At 44.4% G+C, this 17519-nt stretch overlaps 1 protein-coding gene across 1 annotated transcript in view; it reads right to left on the minus strand.

The window, feature by feature from the left end:
- Pcsk6 (proprotein convertase subtilisin/kexin type 6) overlaps positions 1-17519 on the minus strand; it is a 183895-nt gene that overhangs the window by 110480 nt on the left and 55896 nt on the right. The window contains exons 3-6 of the mRNA XM_028776685.1: positions 9990-10094; positions 9299-9442; positions 8005-8081; positions 5459-5547 (exon numbers count right to left, since the gene is read on the minus strand). Coding sequence (XP_028632518.1) covers positions 5459-5547; positions 8005-8081; positions 9299-9442; positions 9990-10094 — 415 coding nt within the window. The remainder of the gene's footprint in view (positions 1-5458; positions 5548-8004; positions 8082-9298; positions 9443-9989; positions 10095-17519) is intronic.

The raw sequence follows: 17519 nt of genomic DNA on the forward strand, positions 1-17519 counted from the left end.
AGCCATACAAGTACATAGCACCAATAGCATCCAAACAAGTCAGCCAGGAATAAAAACAGTGCCTTCCCTATGTCCATTTCAGTAATGACTGATTATAAATGTATATTACATATCTACCTAGACATAAATCTAGTTACATATGAACAGTCTATACAGAGAAAGTGATAAGGCTTAAGAGAAGCCTACAAATATAGACACACGCTGCGGTGCTCCTGGGTGGGAAGACTCATTATAATAAGCTGTCCATTCTCCCCCAAACCAATCTATAATGTTACATGCAATGCCCATCAAAACCCCAACAGGAATTTTCATGGAACTTGACAAGAAAACTCTCAAGTTCAGCTGAGAAAAGAATACTCAGGACATTTTTGAAAAAGAGCTATAAGAGAAAATTTGTCCTGTTAGTTATCAGTAAAACCCCAAACTATGAAAACAATAATGATGGCGTTGATAGAACTTAGACTAACACAGTATCAGGGAGGAGCCTGTGTACACAGGGGGTGCAGGGTGGGAAAATACAGTGTGCATGCATAAGCTGAACAGGAATCTGATGGGCTGGCAGCAGGTTCTCTATCCTACTCAATATTCACAGAAAAAAAATATTCCATAGGAATCAGGAGGTAAAAATAAAAGATGACTCCATTAAAGCTCTTGGATAAACTATTGTCCTAAAACTACATTTCCAGAGGAAACACAGGGGAAACAATTTTATTTTTCATGGACTTTTCTTAAGCTAGATCTCAAACTCTAGCATCATAAATGGAGGATAAACAAATTTGACATTATAAAAATTTCATCAGGTTTTTATTGAAATGTTACAGAAAAAGAACACAAGTCATCCACGTGTACCTCAAGACCTTAATAAAAAATTAAAATCTTCTAAAATGAAATGCAACAGAGACTACTGATTAGATGTACCACGGGTTTCCCACTTTGCAAATGATGTCTCTACTGGTCCCTGGGCATATTAATCTCTCTGAACATAGGTGGGATACTTACTGACAATACGGCCAGAGTGCTAGTGACTGGGAGAATTTGTTTCCTAAAATATAATTTGGATAGATCCACTGTTTCCTTTAGTTATTTTTATGTGATAAAATTTACAAAAAATTTAAAATTTTAACAAAGAAAGTTGTTAAATTTTACTGCATTTGAATAAACAGGCAGGCTTTTTTTTCAATTTTTTTTTTTTTTAAAGAATCCCATCTGTGGTGATTTTTGATTTTAAACTATGTCATTTTTGTCTTCAAAAGGTGCAACCAAATTCCTCTCCTCTTGGGGATGCAGTTATGCACTTCTGACAAGCAGAATATGGCCGTAGAGAAGGTATGTAACCTCTGGGACTAGATCATAAAAGACACTGTAACCTCATGATGTAAAACTTACAAAGAATCAATACAAAGTTAAAAAAAAAAAAGACACTGTAGCAAGACGGTTATTTCTCTCTTGAACCCTGGCACTTGGAGAAACTAGCTTCCGTGCTATAGGGACACTCAAGCCACCCTGAAGAAAGATAGGTATTTTGAGAAACCAGTGTCCCCAACCACAGCTGCCAAGGAGTTAAGGCCTCTCATCAGCAGCCATGTGCAGCCCATCTTGAGAGAGAATCCCCAGTAAAGCAGTCAGATCTCAGACACAGCCAACTGCGTAACTTCACCTTGAAGAGTGACTCAGCCTGAACTATTCGATGCAGCCATGTTCTGCTAAATGAGAGACAATTGCCGTTTAAGAAATCTTAGTTTGTGATGGTTGTCGTGTGGCAAAGGCTAACAAATGTGAACTCTACTAGTTTAAAAAATGTAATATATATACACATATATATCAGATTGTATGTATATGCACACACATATATGTGCATGTATATATACATATATGTGTATGCACATACATACATATGCATATACACATATATGTCAGATTGTATGTATATGCACATACATATATACATATGTGTGTATGTATGTATGTATATATGTATGTATGAATGAGTTCTAAGTTTTGTTTCAGTAAGGGAAGAGGAGTTCATAGCAGGACACCTCTTCACAGATAATAATCACAGACTCTGGGAAACATGTCCATTTTTAAGGGCATCAGAAAGCAACCAGAAGAGGGCAGAGATAGATAGGGATTTAGTGGTTTAAAGGAAAGAATTATCTTGGGTGTCCAAGTTTAGATGGATTTCTACAACCAGGCTCTCTGTTGAAGTCAATTATGACAGGACACAGATTTTAAGAAACTGAGAGAAGGAATCTCAGAAAGGACCCAGGAAAAGGCATAATGTTCACTCACTCCTTTGACAGATCCCTGAACATGTGTCTAGGCAATGTTAGTTTAAAAAAAAAAATCTAGAAAGAAGATAACAGGCATAAGCCTGACAAGCCGTGCAGATGTCCCAAGCACTCTGCAGCCCAGGGCTGCAGGTTTCCACCGAGATACCAAAAGCTATGCTACAAGAGCAAAAGCTACGTTCCTGGCAAAGAAATCTGTGAAATGACGAATAAGCCTTTCAAAATTCAAATTTATAGTATTGCTATAACGACATTTTACAGTACTCAGAAAAAAAAAAATCAACAGGCTCAAAATTCTACAAGGTAGATTATTTTTATTGTATAATAAATTTTATTATGTAATGATACAATAAAAATAACTAGGCATGCAAAATAGAGGAATACGTGAGCCACTATGAAGAGCAGAATTAATCATTAGGGACATAAAAATGACTGGGCTACTGGACTTCGTACTAAAGACTCTGCAGTAACTCTGACTACCACGCCAGGGAGCTTAAGATAAAAGATACTTATAGAGTGAAGTTACAGGAGCCTCAGGGAAGATTTAGAGATGGCTACAAATAAGATAAAGCAAGCTGAAAACTGAAGACAGAAAAATACAATAACTAACACTTTGTAATCGCATGGGATTAAGAAGAAAAGACTGGATGCAGTAAAAAGAAGGTGTAGCACTAACTGTCTAACTAACAGCAAACGGAGAGACAGATTTTAATATAGGAAAGCAGAAAGCACCTCAGGGAGCTGTGAGGGTGTGGAGCAGCCAGGTGATTATAAGCAAAAAACACTTATACACTGACTTTTTTCTTTAAATTGTGTGTGTGTGTGTGTGTGTGTGTGTGTAGTTCTCAACCTGTGTGTCACAACCCCTTTGGGGTCAAATGGCCCTTTCACAGGTCCTGCCTATCAGATATTTACATTACAATTCATGACAGTAGCAAAATTACAGTTATGAAGTAGCAACAAAATAATTTTATGGTTTGGGGTTGACCACAACATGAGGAACTGTATTAAAGGGTCACAGCCTTAGGAAGGTTGAGAAGCACTGGTCTAAAGAGAGAGCTAGCATGACCTCTCTGAGAATTAGCAAACTCCAATCTGGAATAACAGAAGGAAAATGACAGAAAAGCATCATCGAGTTTCCACAGAAGAGATCACACAAGCGCAGGGGCAGCCGTCAGGATGGCACCCGGCTCACCCTCAGAGAGAGCCATGGGCAGGAGACAGGAGACCAACATCTTTAAAATGTTGAAAGTGTCAGGCAAGAATCCTGCTCAGCACAACCTCTTTCCAAAACACAACAAAGATACTTTCAGAGCCAGGAATTCAGTCTTTCCCCAGGTTTTCCTCTGACTTCTGTATGCATGGGCATACAACCCATACTAGATTAATTGATTAGCTCTTCTTAAAGACACTTTCAGATAATTCTAGGAGAATTTCTTACCAGAATATCTAAACTTTAAAAAAAAATTAAAAGAGAAATCTCTGGGTACATTGACTTTAGTCCCAGTATTTGGAAGGCTGAGCTAGGATAATGGCCATGACTTTGAAGCCAGCCTGGGTTACGTACAGAGCTCCAGGCCAGTTTATTTATCAAAAAATAAATTCTTCAGGTTGAAAATAGAGAAACCACAAAGCTCAAGAAATACTCCGTATATAAGCAGGTGTATCTTTCTATGAGCTGACTTGAGTATTTAAAGCAAGAGTAAGAGAAATAGTCCAGTCAGGTTATACACACCTGCGATCTCAGTACTCAAGGAGTGGATTGCTGTGAGTTCAAGGTCAGCCTGGGCTACATACCCAGATGTGTGTCAAAATAAAGTCTAAGAAGGAATGGAGTAATAGCAGTGCATACATATTCAATACACAAAACCTCCAGCACAAAGCACGAGGGTGTGAATTGAAACAATCTGTCTCGATTCATACTTTACACATGATTCATTATGACTTATTCCAGACAGACTGGGGCAGGTTAAGATACACATTTTACTCTCCGGAGCAATGACTGGGGGGTGGGGGGGGAAACAGACATAAAAAGGTTTAGGTCTATGATCAGCCCAGAGCCACTACAGAGAAATTCCCTGCCTTGTGTATGAAAACTCAGAGACGGGGTAGCCGCCCTACGTCTGGGGTGTTCCAAAATTACCCTGCCCAGTGGCAGGTGTCAGGAGAGGGGCAGAAGCAAGAGGTGGTCATATATGCAGCTTTGAAGATGCTGGCAGTCATATGCTCCTTGGCTTAAAGGTGGCACAATCTCCACGTATCTTCCTGTATTCAGCCCACTCCTGGTCCTGTCCCTAAGTAGTATATGTCCTCCCAGCTCCACATTGCCGATTCCTTTGCCTCCTTGGAATGCCCTGTTTGCAGCCAAGCCTCCAGGTCAGGCTCCAGCCATGCCTCTAGCTTCTACCCTTCCAAGCTCCGTCTGCCTGTCTCATGTCAGTACCTGGTCCCGTACTGACTTCTCTGCAGTACTATTCACCCCAAAGGCATGCTGAGCTCCCGGAGGCTCCTAGCTATGTCTGGCATCTTCATCTCCCCCTCAGTGGCTGCCCAGAGTTCTACATGCAGTACGTGCTTGAAGATGTTCGAAGAATTAATTTTTAAAACATTCTTGCTCCTGGCCCTACTCAGGAGGTCGTCGATCTCCAAGACTCCGGGAAGCTCAGAGCCACAATTTGGCAATGAGAATAGAGGAGAACCATCCAAGGACAGCAAGCTGGACTTGTGCAGCTCCTCTGGGTGATGGGTTTTTGTAAGCATTGTTTCCACTGACCTCACCCACCTGCCTGACCCCAGAGAGTCTCGGAGGCCCATGCTGGCAAATGACCCTCTGCAGACGAACTCCCTGGCAATCTACAGGTCTGGGTTGTGGGTCTGGGGTGAAGCAAGGAATCTGCATGTTAGCAGATATCACACGCTGCCAGACTATGGATCAGAAGGAGTGAGGCTTGAACAAGCGAAGAGTGAGGTCTACCTGCTCACTCAATCAAGCATGTCCTACCTTGAGAACCTGCTATTAGGCTGGCTGACTGGGCTGTGAGAGCTGACATTGCTGCTTCAGGCCAGATCTATGCCCAGGTCAAAGGACATGAGGCAGCTGAACCCCTCAGAAAGAACATTGTCTACCCGGCCCTTGGCCCCTCTGCTCCCAGCTCTGTGTCTCACCTTACCTCCTATCTTTGCATTATATGCTATGCCCACGATGCAGTAGGAGTTGTTGGCCGAAGCAGCGACTTCTCCCGCACATCGAGTGCCATGTCTGAAGCAGAGGAAAACAGAAACAAAGAAAGTGAGGTCCCGGTCCAGCAAATATTAATGAATCCTGTGTACCGGTCATCATTTCTGCAGCCAAGGTCAGCTATCCCTCCCTATTCCTGAGATGCCAGCAAAGACTCCTCCCTTTTTTCAGCATATGTATTCAATCAGGCTTTGCCCCGCCCTCTCTGCTTTCTGGAGATGGCACTGGTTCCCAGGATGTCCCTTCTAGGATGCCTCCAACAGATCCCCAGTCAGAGTCGCTGCACCTGCTGCCAGTGTCCGTGGCCCTGGGTGTCTCGGCACTTGTTACTGCTGTTCCCAGACCTGCCTCAGTTCTGGGCCTCCTGTGACTAAAGACTTGTCACTCAGCACATACAGGTATGGTGGTGTCAATGCCTGCCTCACCGATGAAATACAAAGAAAATTGTGCACTTTTGCCTTGGTTCCCTGTGTCCTGACAAGCTTGCTAGCCTGAAGAGACCTCTGTCATTTCCACAGCTGTTTATCAGGAGCTGAGAACGGATGCTTTTTTTGAATGCTCAGCAGAGGCTGGGAGGCAATGAGGAAATGAACAGAGGAACACATGGCTTTCCCCAGGAACGAGTCTATCTTCTAAGGTGCCACCTTGGGTCATTCCCTCTAGTGGATGCTGAAACATGGGCTAGTGTACATCGTACGACTGTGAGGAGAGACCATGGGAGACTCAGAATCATCTATTCAAATGTGTAGCAAACTTTAAAAATGGCCCAGGGCCTGGATGCTAGAGCCTTTGGAAAGGCGTCATCTGTCATTGTCTGGAAGTCTCGCAGCCCCCAGGCCGGGCCTGCTCTCAGGTCACACAATGGGATTTGGTTCTGCCCTTCAAGGGTCACTGCATGGAATATAGATTATGCTTCTCCACCCCTTGATGTGTGACCAGGAAGCGGGCCCTGTGCCCCAGGCCTCCCCGCTGCCTCACAGAAGGGCACCTTGGGACGTGAGGCAGGAAGCAGTCTGGGAGCCCGGGAGCCAAGTATCTGGCATGGGGCACCCAGCACCCAGCAGCCCTGCACAGCACTAAGTGGAACCCACGGCACACTAGCATACTGCTGGAGTCTGGATGCTGTCCCTGCACCCAGTCTCATGTGTTAAAGGCTTAGTCCCATGGTGGCACTACTTTGAGGAGCAGTATCTTTAGCAGATGGAGCCTTAGGTCACTGATCATGTGATCTGAGTGGGGCTGTGAGACTCAGACACTTCCTCCTTCTCTTTTGACTTTCTGGCTTACCTTATGCAGTGTTAGGAACTGCTGTATATTCCCACCACAACTCGGGCGATGGACCAACTGATCATGAACTGGGGCAAAGTTGTGAGCCAAAGTAAATCTCTCTCCATCTGTTTTTTTGTTTTGTTTTGTTTGTTTTTGTCTTTCTTACACTCTCCCACTTCCCTCCCCCCATATCCCTCCACCCCCCGCATCCCACCCCCTCTCCCTTCCTTTTCCCCTGTTTCGGAGATGTATCCTGCTATACTGTCCAGGTTGGCCTCTAAGCACCTCCTGCCTTCCCCTTGAGTAGCTAGGACCAGAGGCGCATGCCATTGCATGTACCTTCACCTTTTCCTTCTAAGCCAGGCATTTCCTTATAGTGACAGAAAGTTGACTAACAAACAGAAGCAGCTTGGGAAGATATACACCAGCTGGTGCTGTGTCAACAGAGGGAAGGAAGAAAGAGGCTTTTGTTACTTTCCTCTAAATATTTCTGGAAGGATGATAAGAGTTAAGGGAATTAGGCTTGCTGACAGAGAAAGGACAAGCAGGCACTGTGAAGGAAATGCAGGAACAACCCCAGGACTGCCATTTAGCTTGCATAGGTCACTTGACCTCTCCAGGCTACCTGAGATGGTGACTTACAGTGTAACTGATCACCACCTGCCACCTCACTTACCTATCCCAGCAGCCCTTGAGCTGGGGACATCATCTGTGTGGAGCAGCCACCGTGACAGAAGGACTGTGTCAGCAAGGTTTCTCTAGCATGCACAAAGAGCCACAGCCAGTGGGTAGGAGAGGGGGGATTTGAACTCTTTATCTGTCCAGCATCATTCATGACTTTCCACCTCGGTCATAAGGTCAAGAGCTCAGGCATGTGACTAGTGTGTTTGGACAGACCAGACTGATGTTTGAACACAGTCACAGAGAGTCCAAGACAAAGGCGATTCTTTTGACTATCCCACAAGTCTGGAAACAACAGTGTTTTACCCCATTTCAGGCTGCCCAGCAGAGGTGACAATCCTAAAAGAAAAGACTAACTTCATGGAAGCCATCTATGCCCCAAGAGTTGTGGTAGAATGGCTTTTGAGACCTAGACATGCCCCAGACTGCACCCAGGCAGGTGAAGCACCCAGTACCTAGAACTTCTGCAGGGCCCCTCTTTGTAAAGAAAGAAAGTTAAGCCAGTATAGCAGTCACAAGAGGACATACTTGTTCTCATTGCTGGCATCATATCTCGGGGATGGGTCATAATCATTTCCGTTGACATCATAGCTTGCATAGGAATCCTAGGAATTAAATCTTGGTTAGCGAGAATTGGAGATGCAATGTTCGATAATGCTACTTTAAACCATCCGTCTGCCAAGCCTTGGAAAATGAAGAAACTCACACCCAGGATTGCTCTGACTGTAACTGCCATCCTATATACTTTTCATTGTGGTGAAATATACAGGACATAAAATCTTACCATCTCAACTATCTTTAGATGTACGGTTCAGTGTCGCTAAATCCACACACATTTTTTTGTGCAATTATCACCACCATTTATCACTAGGACTTTTTCATTGTGCAAAACTAAAGGTCTGTTCTGACAAAATGGTAACTCCCCACCCCTCCCCAAGCCCCGGCAACCGCCATGCTTTTGTCTCTCAGTGTGGCTCCAGATGTGTCTCAGAAGAGGAATCACTCAGCATTTGTGTTCTGTGACAGCTAATTCCACCCAGCATAAAGCCCTCAGGTTCGAGTTGGCACACGTATCAGAATGTCCTTAATTTCATATTTTAATGTGCATAGTTCTCTTTACATATTTGTAGTAACAGTATTCATATAAATTTTTGTCCTCCACAGGAAATGTATCACCAAGTTTTCCAGAATTAATGTAGTCTTCACAACTCGTCCCTATGGGCCACACAATGACCTTAGATGTGGGTTCCATGGGATTTACTTAGCTACTTTTGACACCCGGGTGTCTTAGAGGATTTAGTACACTTCCCATATTTACTGCACACTGGGTTCTCATCTTTATGCGTAGTAACTTATCTAGTTCTTACAATAACCTTCTAAGAAGCAGTCCTCTTAGTAGGCCTATTTGACAGATGGTAACACTGAGGAGTAGAGAAATTAGGCAGCTTGCCTGGGATCTCAGGCAAGTCAGGAGAGAATCTAGGGTTCTCTGGGTCCAGAACCTGTGTTTTAACCCTGCATTATAACCTGTGTTTTAACCCACAGGCTAATATGCATGTGGTAACCACCTCCACACCTGTGTTTCTATTCTCTAGGCTACATTCCTGGAAGCATGTGACTCAAACACATGGACATGTTCCTCTGCAAAGCCCTCTCTGGTGTGGGGGAGGGGTAGCAGAATGTTTGTATCCCTGACCCTTCCCAGCATGATTTTCATTAGTCTCTGATTTAATGAGTTTGGGGAAGAGGAAAGGCAGTCGGTCTGTATTTAATAACTGGTGTAGTTAAATGCCATGTGTGTCAATTCGAAGGCTGTACTTACATAGTTGGGGGCCAGATCTGGGTGATTCCTTTCTATGCCGTCATCGAGGATGGTAACGACCACATTCTTTCCTGTGTAGCCACGCTTCCACGCCGCCTGGACGTTCATCTCTGAGCGACAGCGGCTGTTCTTATCAGCACAATGCTGCAAGCACAGAGGACAAGAAGCCTAGGACAGACACCTCTGAAGCTGACCAGCCACAGAACACCAACCCAGACACTCCTGATACCAACAGGGCACAGCATGGCAACCCAGACAGGGACGACTGTGCTAGGAAGCAATGAAGAACAGTGGGTTCCACCTTAGTAAAGACTTTCTTATATGTGTGGAGGCTCCCTGGCCTTCTCTGCATCTGTCAAGTCTGAGTCCCTATGTCACTGTCTCCTGCTGAGGACACCATCCAAGGACAGGTCTTCACCACTCAGTCCATTCTGCAGCCAGCATCAATGTTCCTCCCTCCATACAGAGCCCTGCCTGGGTTCTCACAGTCTCACGCAGGCCTTCAGGTAGAGAACAGTGGATCTCAACCTGCGGGTCACGGCCCCCACAGGGGTTGCATATCAGATATTTACATTATGATTCATAAGAGTAGAAAAATTACAGGTATGAAGCGGCAATGAAAATTAACCCACTTCAGAGGCGCAGCATGCTAATGTCCCCGAGAAGACAGAGGACCCAACACCTTACTTACCATGTACCACATGCTGGACCAAATGGGATCATTGAAATAAAGAGAGTCACTTCGCGCCTGTCTCTTGACTCTGCGCTTCACTTCCTGTTGTTGGAGCCATTTTACCTATCAGGAAAAAAAGGTAGATGTTATTTATTTAAAGGTGCAATGTTTCCATGACTAAAGAACTTGCTATGCAAGCCTGACAAGCTGAGTTTAAGCCCAACATTAAAAACCCAAACCCAAACCATGCATCAGCTCTTATCTGTAATCTAGTACCTACAGTGAGCTGGTGAAACCAAGACTGGAGACTTGCCCAGAAGCTCAAGGGCGGGCTAGCCTGGAGTACACAGCGTGGCAGCAACAAAGAGAGCTGGAACAATGTGGAAAAAGAGAAGCAACTTTGAAAGCCATCCCCTGACCTCCACATGCACATTTGTGGGTAAAGGCACTTAGCACACAAACCTAAGGTACCTGTAAAAGGTCTGGAGTTGTCCTCCATAGTTATCCTTCAGTCTCCACACAGCACTGTGTGTGACATTTGTCTGTGGGTGCACACAAACTAAACATAAATGTCTGTGATTGATAACAGATGTAGAGGGACCAGCGATCGGTGACAGACAGAGCATTTAGTGACCTCCCAACTTCAGCCTCTTGTAGGCGCTACAGGTTTCCTTCTGCAAGATTCTGGGTCACGGTAGGTGATCTGGATGGCGTGTTTCAGGAGATGCTTTGACGACAGTTGAAAGCCGCTGGCTTATTAGGAAAGGTGGTGAGGGTGGTGATCACACCACACTGACAGATTTTGAAGTTAATTCTACTGAAAACAGTACTGTGATGGTGAAAAAAAAAAAAAGTGGACAAACAGCTGCTATCCCAAAGAAGAGAAAACAGGCATGGAGAGGGGGAATGAGAGAATGAAGAAACTGTTCAGTCAAACCGGTCAAGTTCAGAGACACTTGTCTAGTGAGGACATGAGTAAGCAAATGACCATAATTCATGTATTAAAGATTGGGGCAGCAACTGGAAAACATGTACAGAATAAGATCTAGAAAGGGAAACAGCAAAGCACTAACCACAGTAATTCTTGGATAGTGACATTATTGCTAATTTATAATTGGGGGTTAAGTTTCCCTCACACAGTATGACTTGCCTTCTTGATCAAGCACCAGTTTGAAAGGTGGAATAAACAGACCAGAAGGCCAGAGATCCAGGACCAGAATGCCTGGAATAAAACTCGGCCCCACAATTCATGGTACCTCAGTTTGTCTGTCTGTGGAAAGAGCCTATCACCATGAATTCCGGGGCCCACTGTGCGCACAGTGTGTTCTAACATCCACACCAGTGCCCAGCATACAGCATATGTCCGCTGCTTATACACACTGCTTTCCAACTACAGGGACCTATTCAAGAACCCAAAGCAGTGGAAATGTTTTCTCTGGCCTTGGTGGGCCGGTTGGTTCCTCAACAATGCTTGCAGCTATGCGTCAAGCCAGTGCTGATGGCCAAGACCGGAAAGATGAGAATGTGCTCCTTGAGAGCGTGTAGCCCCTGCTCTCAGGAAGGCTGGATCCCACTCTGGGGCTCGCACCAAGCAGACAGTGAGGTCACTCTACACAAGTCAGGCTGCCTATAGGAGCTGACATAGACTTGGGAGGAAAGAATGAAAGACAAGGAACTCGCAGTTACTTAGAGGTTGCTGGGGACCATAAGCTGGTCCTGGAAGTTAGAATGGCTGTCCCAGAGAAAGCAGGGAGTGAGGTCCCCTAGGGTCAAAGGTAAGATTCCCCTCCCTTTTCTCTAAGCATTAACCTCTCCACTTCCTAAAGCACAGCATCCTGACGGGTACTCTTGTAGGAAAACATGGATGTCAAATCCTCCCTAGAATACAGGACAAAACATGTAGGAAGAAGTATCACAGCCTGTCCCGCCAGATATGATCTGTCTATAAATCAGCTATGCACAAGGTTTATTAGAAACCCTGCAAGAAAGCTGGATGTGAGGACACACACACCCAAGCCTGGGAGGCAGGAAGTTCATTTGATGCAAATCCCAGGATAGCCAGAGCTACATAGCAAGGCACTGTCTCAAAACAACAACAACAAAAAAAAAAAACCCTGACAAGAGCTCGAAATCCCTTTTGGATTAGACATTTTTAAAAGCTTCAGTCCCAAGTCCTAGATAATTTATAAGCCCCATAGAAGGATACTCCTGCAGAAAATAAAATGAGAAAGTGAGATGTTTTGCTTATAACACCCACTGATAGCATTTTACAGCTTCCCCGCATACGCCACCAGAACAAGAAAACTCTACTTGCTATGAAAGCTGTAAGGCAGTGTGCGTCAGTATCTGCTAAGCATCTGCTATAAAACATGGAGGCCTCCTCAGGCTCTGCACTCCCCAGGGTGATTCCACCTCTCCTGCCATGCTGACAGCCCAGAGCCGCAGTGCCACCAGGCCTCACTTCTCCTCTGAGGAGGTAGCTTTGCTGTCCGAAGCCTGGGTGTATGCTGTGAGGGAAGCAAGTATCCAGTATGGAGTGGCCAGCTCCTTGTTGTTGCAGGGTTTGGGGCAAGAGCCCCATGCTGACACAGTTCTAAGGATAGCTGCTGCCCATGGCCAAGACAATGAAACTAAACAACACAGGTTATGTGCCCAGTGTGGGCTCCAACTCTGTTGACAGGGACTTAGAAGGTGGTTAATATGACTAGCTGTCACCCAGTCCTTTACTCAGGCTTTGGTTACTGCCTAACTCCTCATCCATCTCTGGGAAAGTGCAACAGGACTTCTTACTTCTTGACCATCATAAAGAATAAGCTATTTCCTATCCCGATTTCTCTGCATAGTGAACATCCTGGAGTCGGGCAGTTACCTGCTCACTCAAAAGAGATGTGTAAGAGCATTTCATGGGTCCGGTACTAGGTTCTGGGGAGATGAGGGTAAATACACTTGGTTCCTGACCAAGGCCAACACACCAATGCTCCACCTCAGCCAGGCTCTGTTTGGATGCTCTCAGGTTGGTGCCCAAGAGCCACCTGGATACTATAAGAAGGCCAGAAATGTGCTAGTGTCCCAAAACCAAGTAAGTGGCTGAAGCTTCATCTCCCCCATCAGACAAAGTCTCCACCCATGCATGCAGAAGGATCCTTTCACGTGTTCATGAACTATCATTATGTATGTACATGACCATGTGACTTATGGCAAAGGATCATATCACTGAGGGTCTCTAACTCATGGAACTGACGCTTCTGTAGAACTTGAAAGCAACTGCTCAGAGTCAAGGGTGGGCAGCTTGTCTTTGGGACTATTTTCCCTGCGTACGTAATTATCTGTATTAGAAAAATAGCAACATGAGAATCTCTGTAGGATTACCTATGGTCCCTTGTGGTAGTTTGAATGTAAATGTCCCCATGGGTTCAGATAATTTTTGTTTGTTTGTTTGTTTGTTTGTTTGGGAGGTAGACTCTACCACTTCCAGTTAGCTCTCTTTGCTTCCTATTTGTAGCTTCCTATCCCAGCCTTCATGCCTGCCCCTTGCTGCCATGTCTGCCCCATTTCAGCCTCTCAACCCCCTCAAACTGCAAGCCCAAAAAGGTCATCCTTCTGTAAGCTGTGTAGCGTGGTATTTTATCTCAGCAACAGAAAGGTAACTAATAGAGACATGGGTACCAGCGAGTGGACTGCTGCTACAAAGAACTTGATTATGCTGTTGTCATTTTGAAGCAACACGGAAGACTTCGGAACATGGTGGGGGGACTAGAAAAGAGGTCAAATGCTGCAATCAGAGCTTAATGGGCCGATCCACTAGGAGCCTGGAAGGCAGTAGTGCTGAGAGCAAAGGGGACCGTGGAGATGTTTCAGAAGGAAACAACACCAGAAACTGGGCTAGAGCCCATTCCTATACTACCTGGTGAAGAATCAGGATGCTTTCTGCCCTTGTCCTAAGAACTTGCCTGAGGTGGAAAAAAAAAAAAGCAATGGACCAACTTCTTTGGCAGAGAGGATTTCAAAGCATGACATTGAATCTGTGGCTTGGTTATTATTATTATTATTATTATTATTATTATTATTATTCACGACTCTTATGCAGGTCTACAGTTAGAAAGAACAATTGGAGCAGAAAACATACAAAGTGTACAGTTTACAGAGAGAGAGAGAGAGAGAGAGAGAGAGAGAGAGAGAGAGACTAAAAAGCTTAATGTTACAGCCAAAGCCTGTGCTGGAAGAGGGGCCATAAGTTTTCAGGAGAGTCACATCGTTAAGGAGAGGTCTGATCTATACTGGAACAAAGGGAAGGATTTCCTCAGCTGAGAGACCCCACCCTGCCAAGCTTCCAGCTAGTGACAGAGAGCTCATGGTGTCTTCTGTTCCGAGGAAGCAACCAAATCAAAAAGCTAATGTGATTCAAGGGGCCCAGGAGCCATCCAAGCTGGCAGCCAAACTTGAGAGTATCCTCCATTTGCTGTTGGCTTTAGAGTCATGAAGGACTCAGGGGGGAAGTGTCATGGATTCCTCCCGTGGCTACAGAGAGCCACTGAGGCACTGTGTGACAGGAGAGTCTCTCTGTGAGCACTAGAGGGCAAGAGGCTATGAAAGGCCATGTTATAAACCCATGAGAAAGAAGCTGGGGTTGCAGTGAAGATCCCAAGATACTGGAGATGGCACAGCAGTTAGACATCTGCCAGAGGTAGCTGCAGATGAGATGGAACCAGCCAAGAGAGCAGGGTATGTCAGTGGTAGAAAAGCTTGAAGGAAAGAGCCTTGTCAGCCTGCTGATATCAGGAGAACTACAAGGCTGTGTTTGCTTTGCTGGGATCCAGTTTTGCGGTAGTCCAGTATTCTTCACTACGCTCCCATTCCTCCCTAGGAGGTGGTAATATTACATATGTGTGCATGTGAGTGTATGTGTGTTGGAAGTATGTGATTTAATTTTTGGTTTTACAGAGGGTTGTAGTTAAAAGATTGCCGTGAGTCTCAGAAGAGACTCTGGACTTTTAAACTGTGTGAAGACACTATGGGGACTTTAAAAGTTGAACAGAAAAATGAATTTTGCATTATGATAAGGCTGTGAGTCTAATATACCCCTCTCCTAGGAGGGTCAGTGTACACAGGAAGTCTTCACGGCAGTAGCCTTGGCCATCACTTCCCACTACAGCTTCATTCGTGGTCTTTGCACCAGATGCCTTATAGTGTCTGAGTGAGGTAGCCAACCTTTCTCCCTGCGAGAAATGTATGGCAAGAGACAACAGTACATATTAATTCATCTTTTGCAAACAGTCAAGGGACAAGCAAGACAATCAACATAGTCAAAGAACAAGCAAAGCAATAAACAAAGTTCCATGAACACTCCTATGGTCACTATTTCTAAGGACTTATCAGGGTGACCAAAATATCTGAGCCTACTTCCCTGTCCTAGCCCAAAGTCATTTTCATGTCTAAAGACTACTTCCTTTTTCTAGCCTAAACTTTAGATTCCTGCCTGAAATTACTTCTTTGACTATTTGAAAATAGTTCTTGACTAGTTGTATCTATTGTATTGCTAGTTCTTCAACCTAGAACTGACCTTATTACTTGAATGTAATTCAAATGGTATAAAAGCAAAAAGGAGGAGGGGGGATGGGATAGAAGTTTTTCAGGGAGGGCAAATGGGGAAAGGGGATGGCATCTGAAATGTAAATAAATAAAATATCCAATAAAATTTTTTAAAATTAAGCAGTTGGAACGATAGCTTATAAAATAACTTCTATGATATATATTACACTGTAATTATGCAAGTTGCTTCTTATCAGAGTCATTAAAAATATGAACAGAAAAAAAATCCATCTTTCACATTCACAGGTAAGAAACTTGGGGTCTAAGTCCTAAACTCAAGTAAGCCTATGTCTGAGTGACCATGGCCTCCATGTCTGACTGCATGGATTTGGGGCTGCCATATCATGCAAGTTTGGTAAAAGCTTGGTGGCCAGCCTGTGGTGCTACTGAAAGACGGTAGAACCTCTAAGAGGTGGGGTTATCTTGGCTGGATTGTAGCTTAGTGGTAGACTGTATGTCTAACTAGCATGTACAGGGGTTCACCCACAGCACTGAGTTGGGGGCCCTGGAAGGAAGTTATGTCCTTCATCACTTTTGTGGGATCTGTGTGTTTTGAGGAAACATTGGTCTGGACCTTCCTCCCTGTCTTTGCTCTCCAGCTGCCATATGGGGAATCTGCCTTCTCCGTCCTGTTCCCTTTATGATGTGTGCTGCCACAGGCCCAAACCAATAGGACTGTGGTTTTCAACCTGTGGCTTGTGACCCCTTTGGGAGTCAAATAACCCTTTCACAGGGCTCACCTAAGACCATTGAACACCATAGATACTTTCTTTACATTATGATTTATGCCAGTAGCAAAATTTCAACTAAGAAACAGCAACGAAAATAGTTTTCTGACTGAAGTTCACCACAACATGAGGAACACATGTTAAAGGGTCACAGCAATAGGAAGGTTGAGAACCACTGCAATAGGAGCTACAACCTCCAAAGCTGAGCCAAAGCAAACTTTTTCCTCTTTTGAAATCAAACTAAGTTACCAAAGTAATGGAATACGGCATTCTCATAAATGTACCATTATGTCTTGTTCTGGTTCATCCCTCTACCCATTTTTCCTCTCTGTAAGTTGATTTATCTCAGGGAGTTGTCATAGCAATGTAAAGATGAACTTCAAACAGTGGTCCAACTATCCTATGCTGCCCTACAGCTACCTGGGTAGGGTCTACTGTCCTACCTCCATTGTATTTCACTGTGCTAGGTAATGCCTGGAAATCAGATGGAGTTCATTAATGTTTCCTGGGTGAATAAATGAAGCCATAATTCAGATTTTAAATATGAATATGCTTCAGGCCTATATAAGGAACAATCACAGACTTTTTAAAACATACTTCTGAATTAGAAATATGATTTAGGTAGATTCTTTTCCTTTTGAGACAAGGTCTGACGATGTTGCATCTGCTACTCTGAATTAGCTCAGGCTGACCTTGAACTGACAATTTTCGATCCAGTGTACTAATGCTAGAACCCAGCCATGTTCTGGCATGCCCACACCCAGCTTAAGTATTGACTACTGTATGATATTTGTTTAGTTTTTTTTTCTTTTTTTTTTTGTGGAACATCAATAATAAGTCATTTGGAATGGGAGCAAGGCTATTAAATATCACATCTACCGTGTACCAATCCTGCAACCACAAACTGGTACAAAGCATCTGGATGTCTTTGAAGTTTATTCAGATCTTTTTCCTTTCCTCTGCTTCTGTTTGTTTCCTGCTAAACCTATACCTGAATTACCCTACAAAGTTCTCTGCTCTGGGAACGAATTCTAGGTATAGAGAAGGTTTCATATTCTTCCCAGGGTTACATGAACAGTGGTCCTGGCACATGGCTCAGGATCCAGCACAGAGCCTCTCCCCAGCTCTGCGCTTTGTTTTGCAGCACATGTCCAGCTTCGTTCTAGAAGTCAAGTTAAAATCCAGCCTCTCTGGACTGTCCTCCTGTGCGAGATGAGATAAAATCTAGAGA

The sequence above is a fragment of the Grammomys surdaster genome, unplaced genomic scaffold (assembly GCF_004785775.1).
Source record: "Grammomys surdaster isolate TR1022 unplaced genomic scaffold, NIH_TR_1.0 271, whole genome shotgun sequence".
Classification (NCBI taxonomy): Eukaryota; Metazoa; Chordata; class Mammalia; order Rodentia; family Muridae; genus Grammomys; species Grammomys surdaster.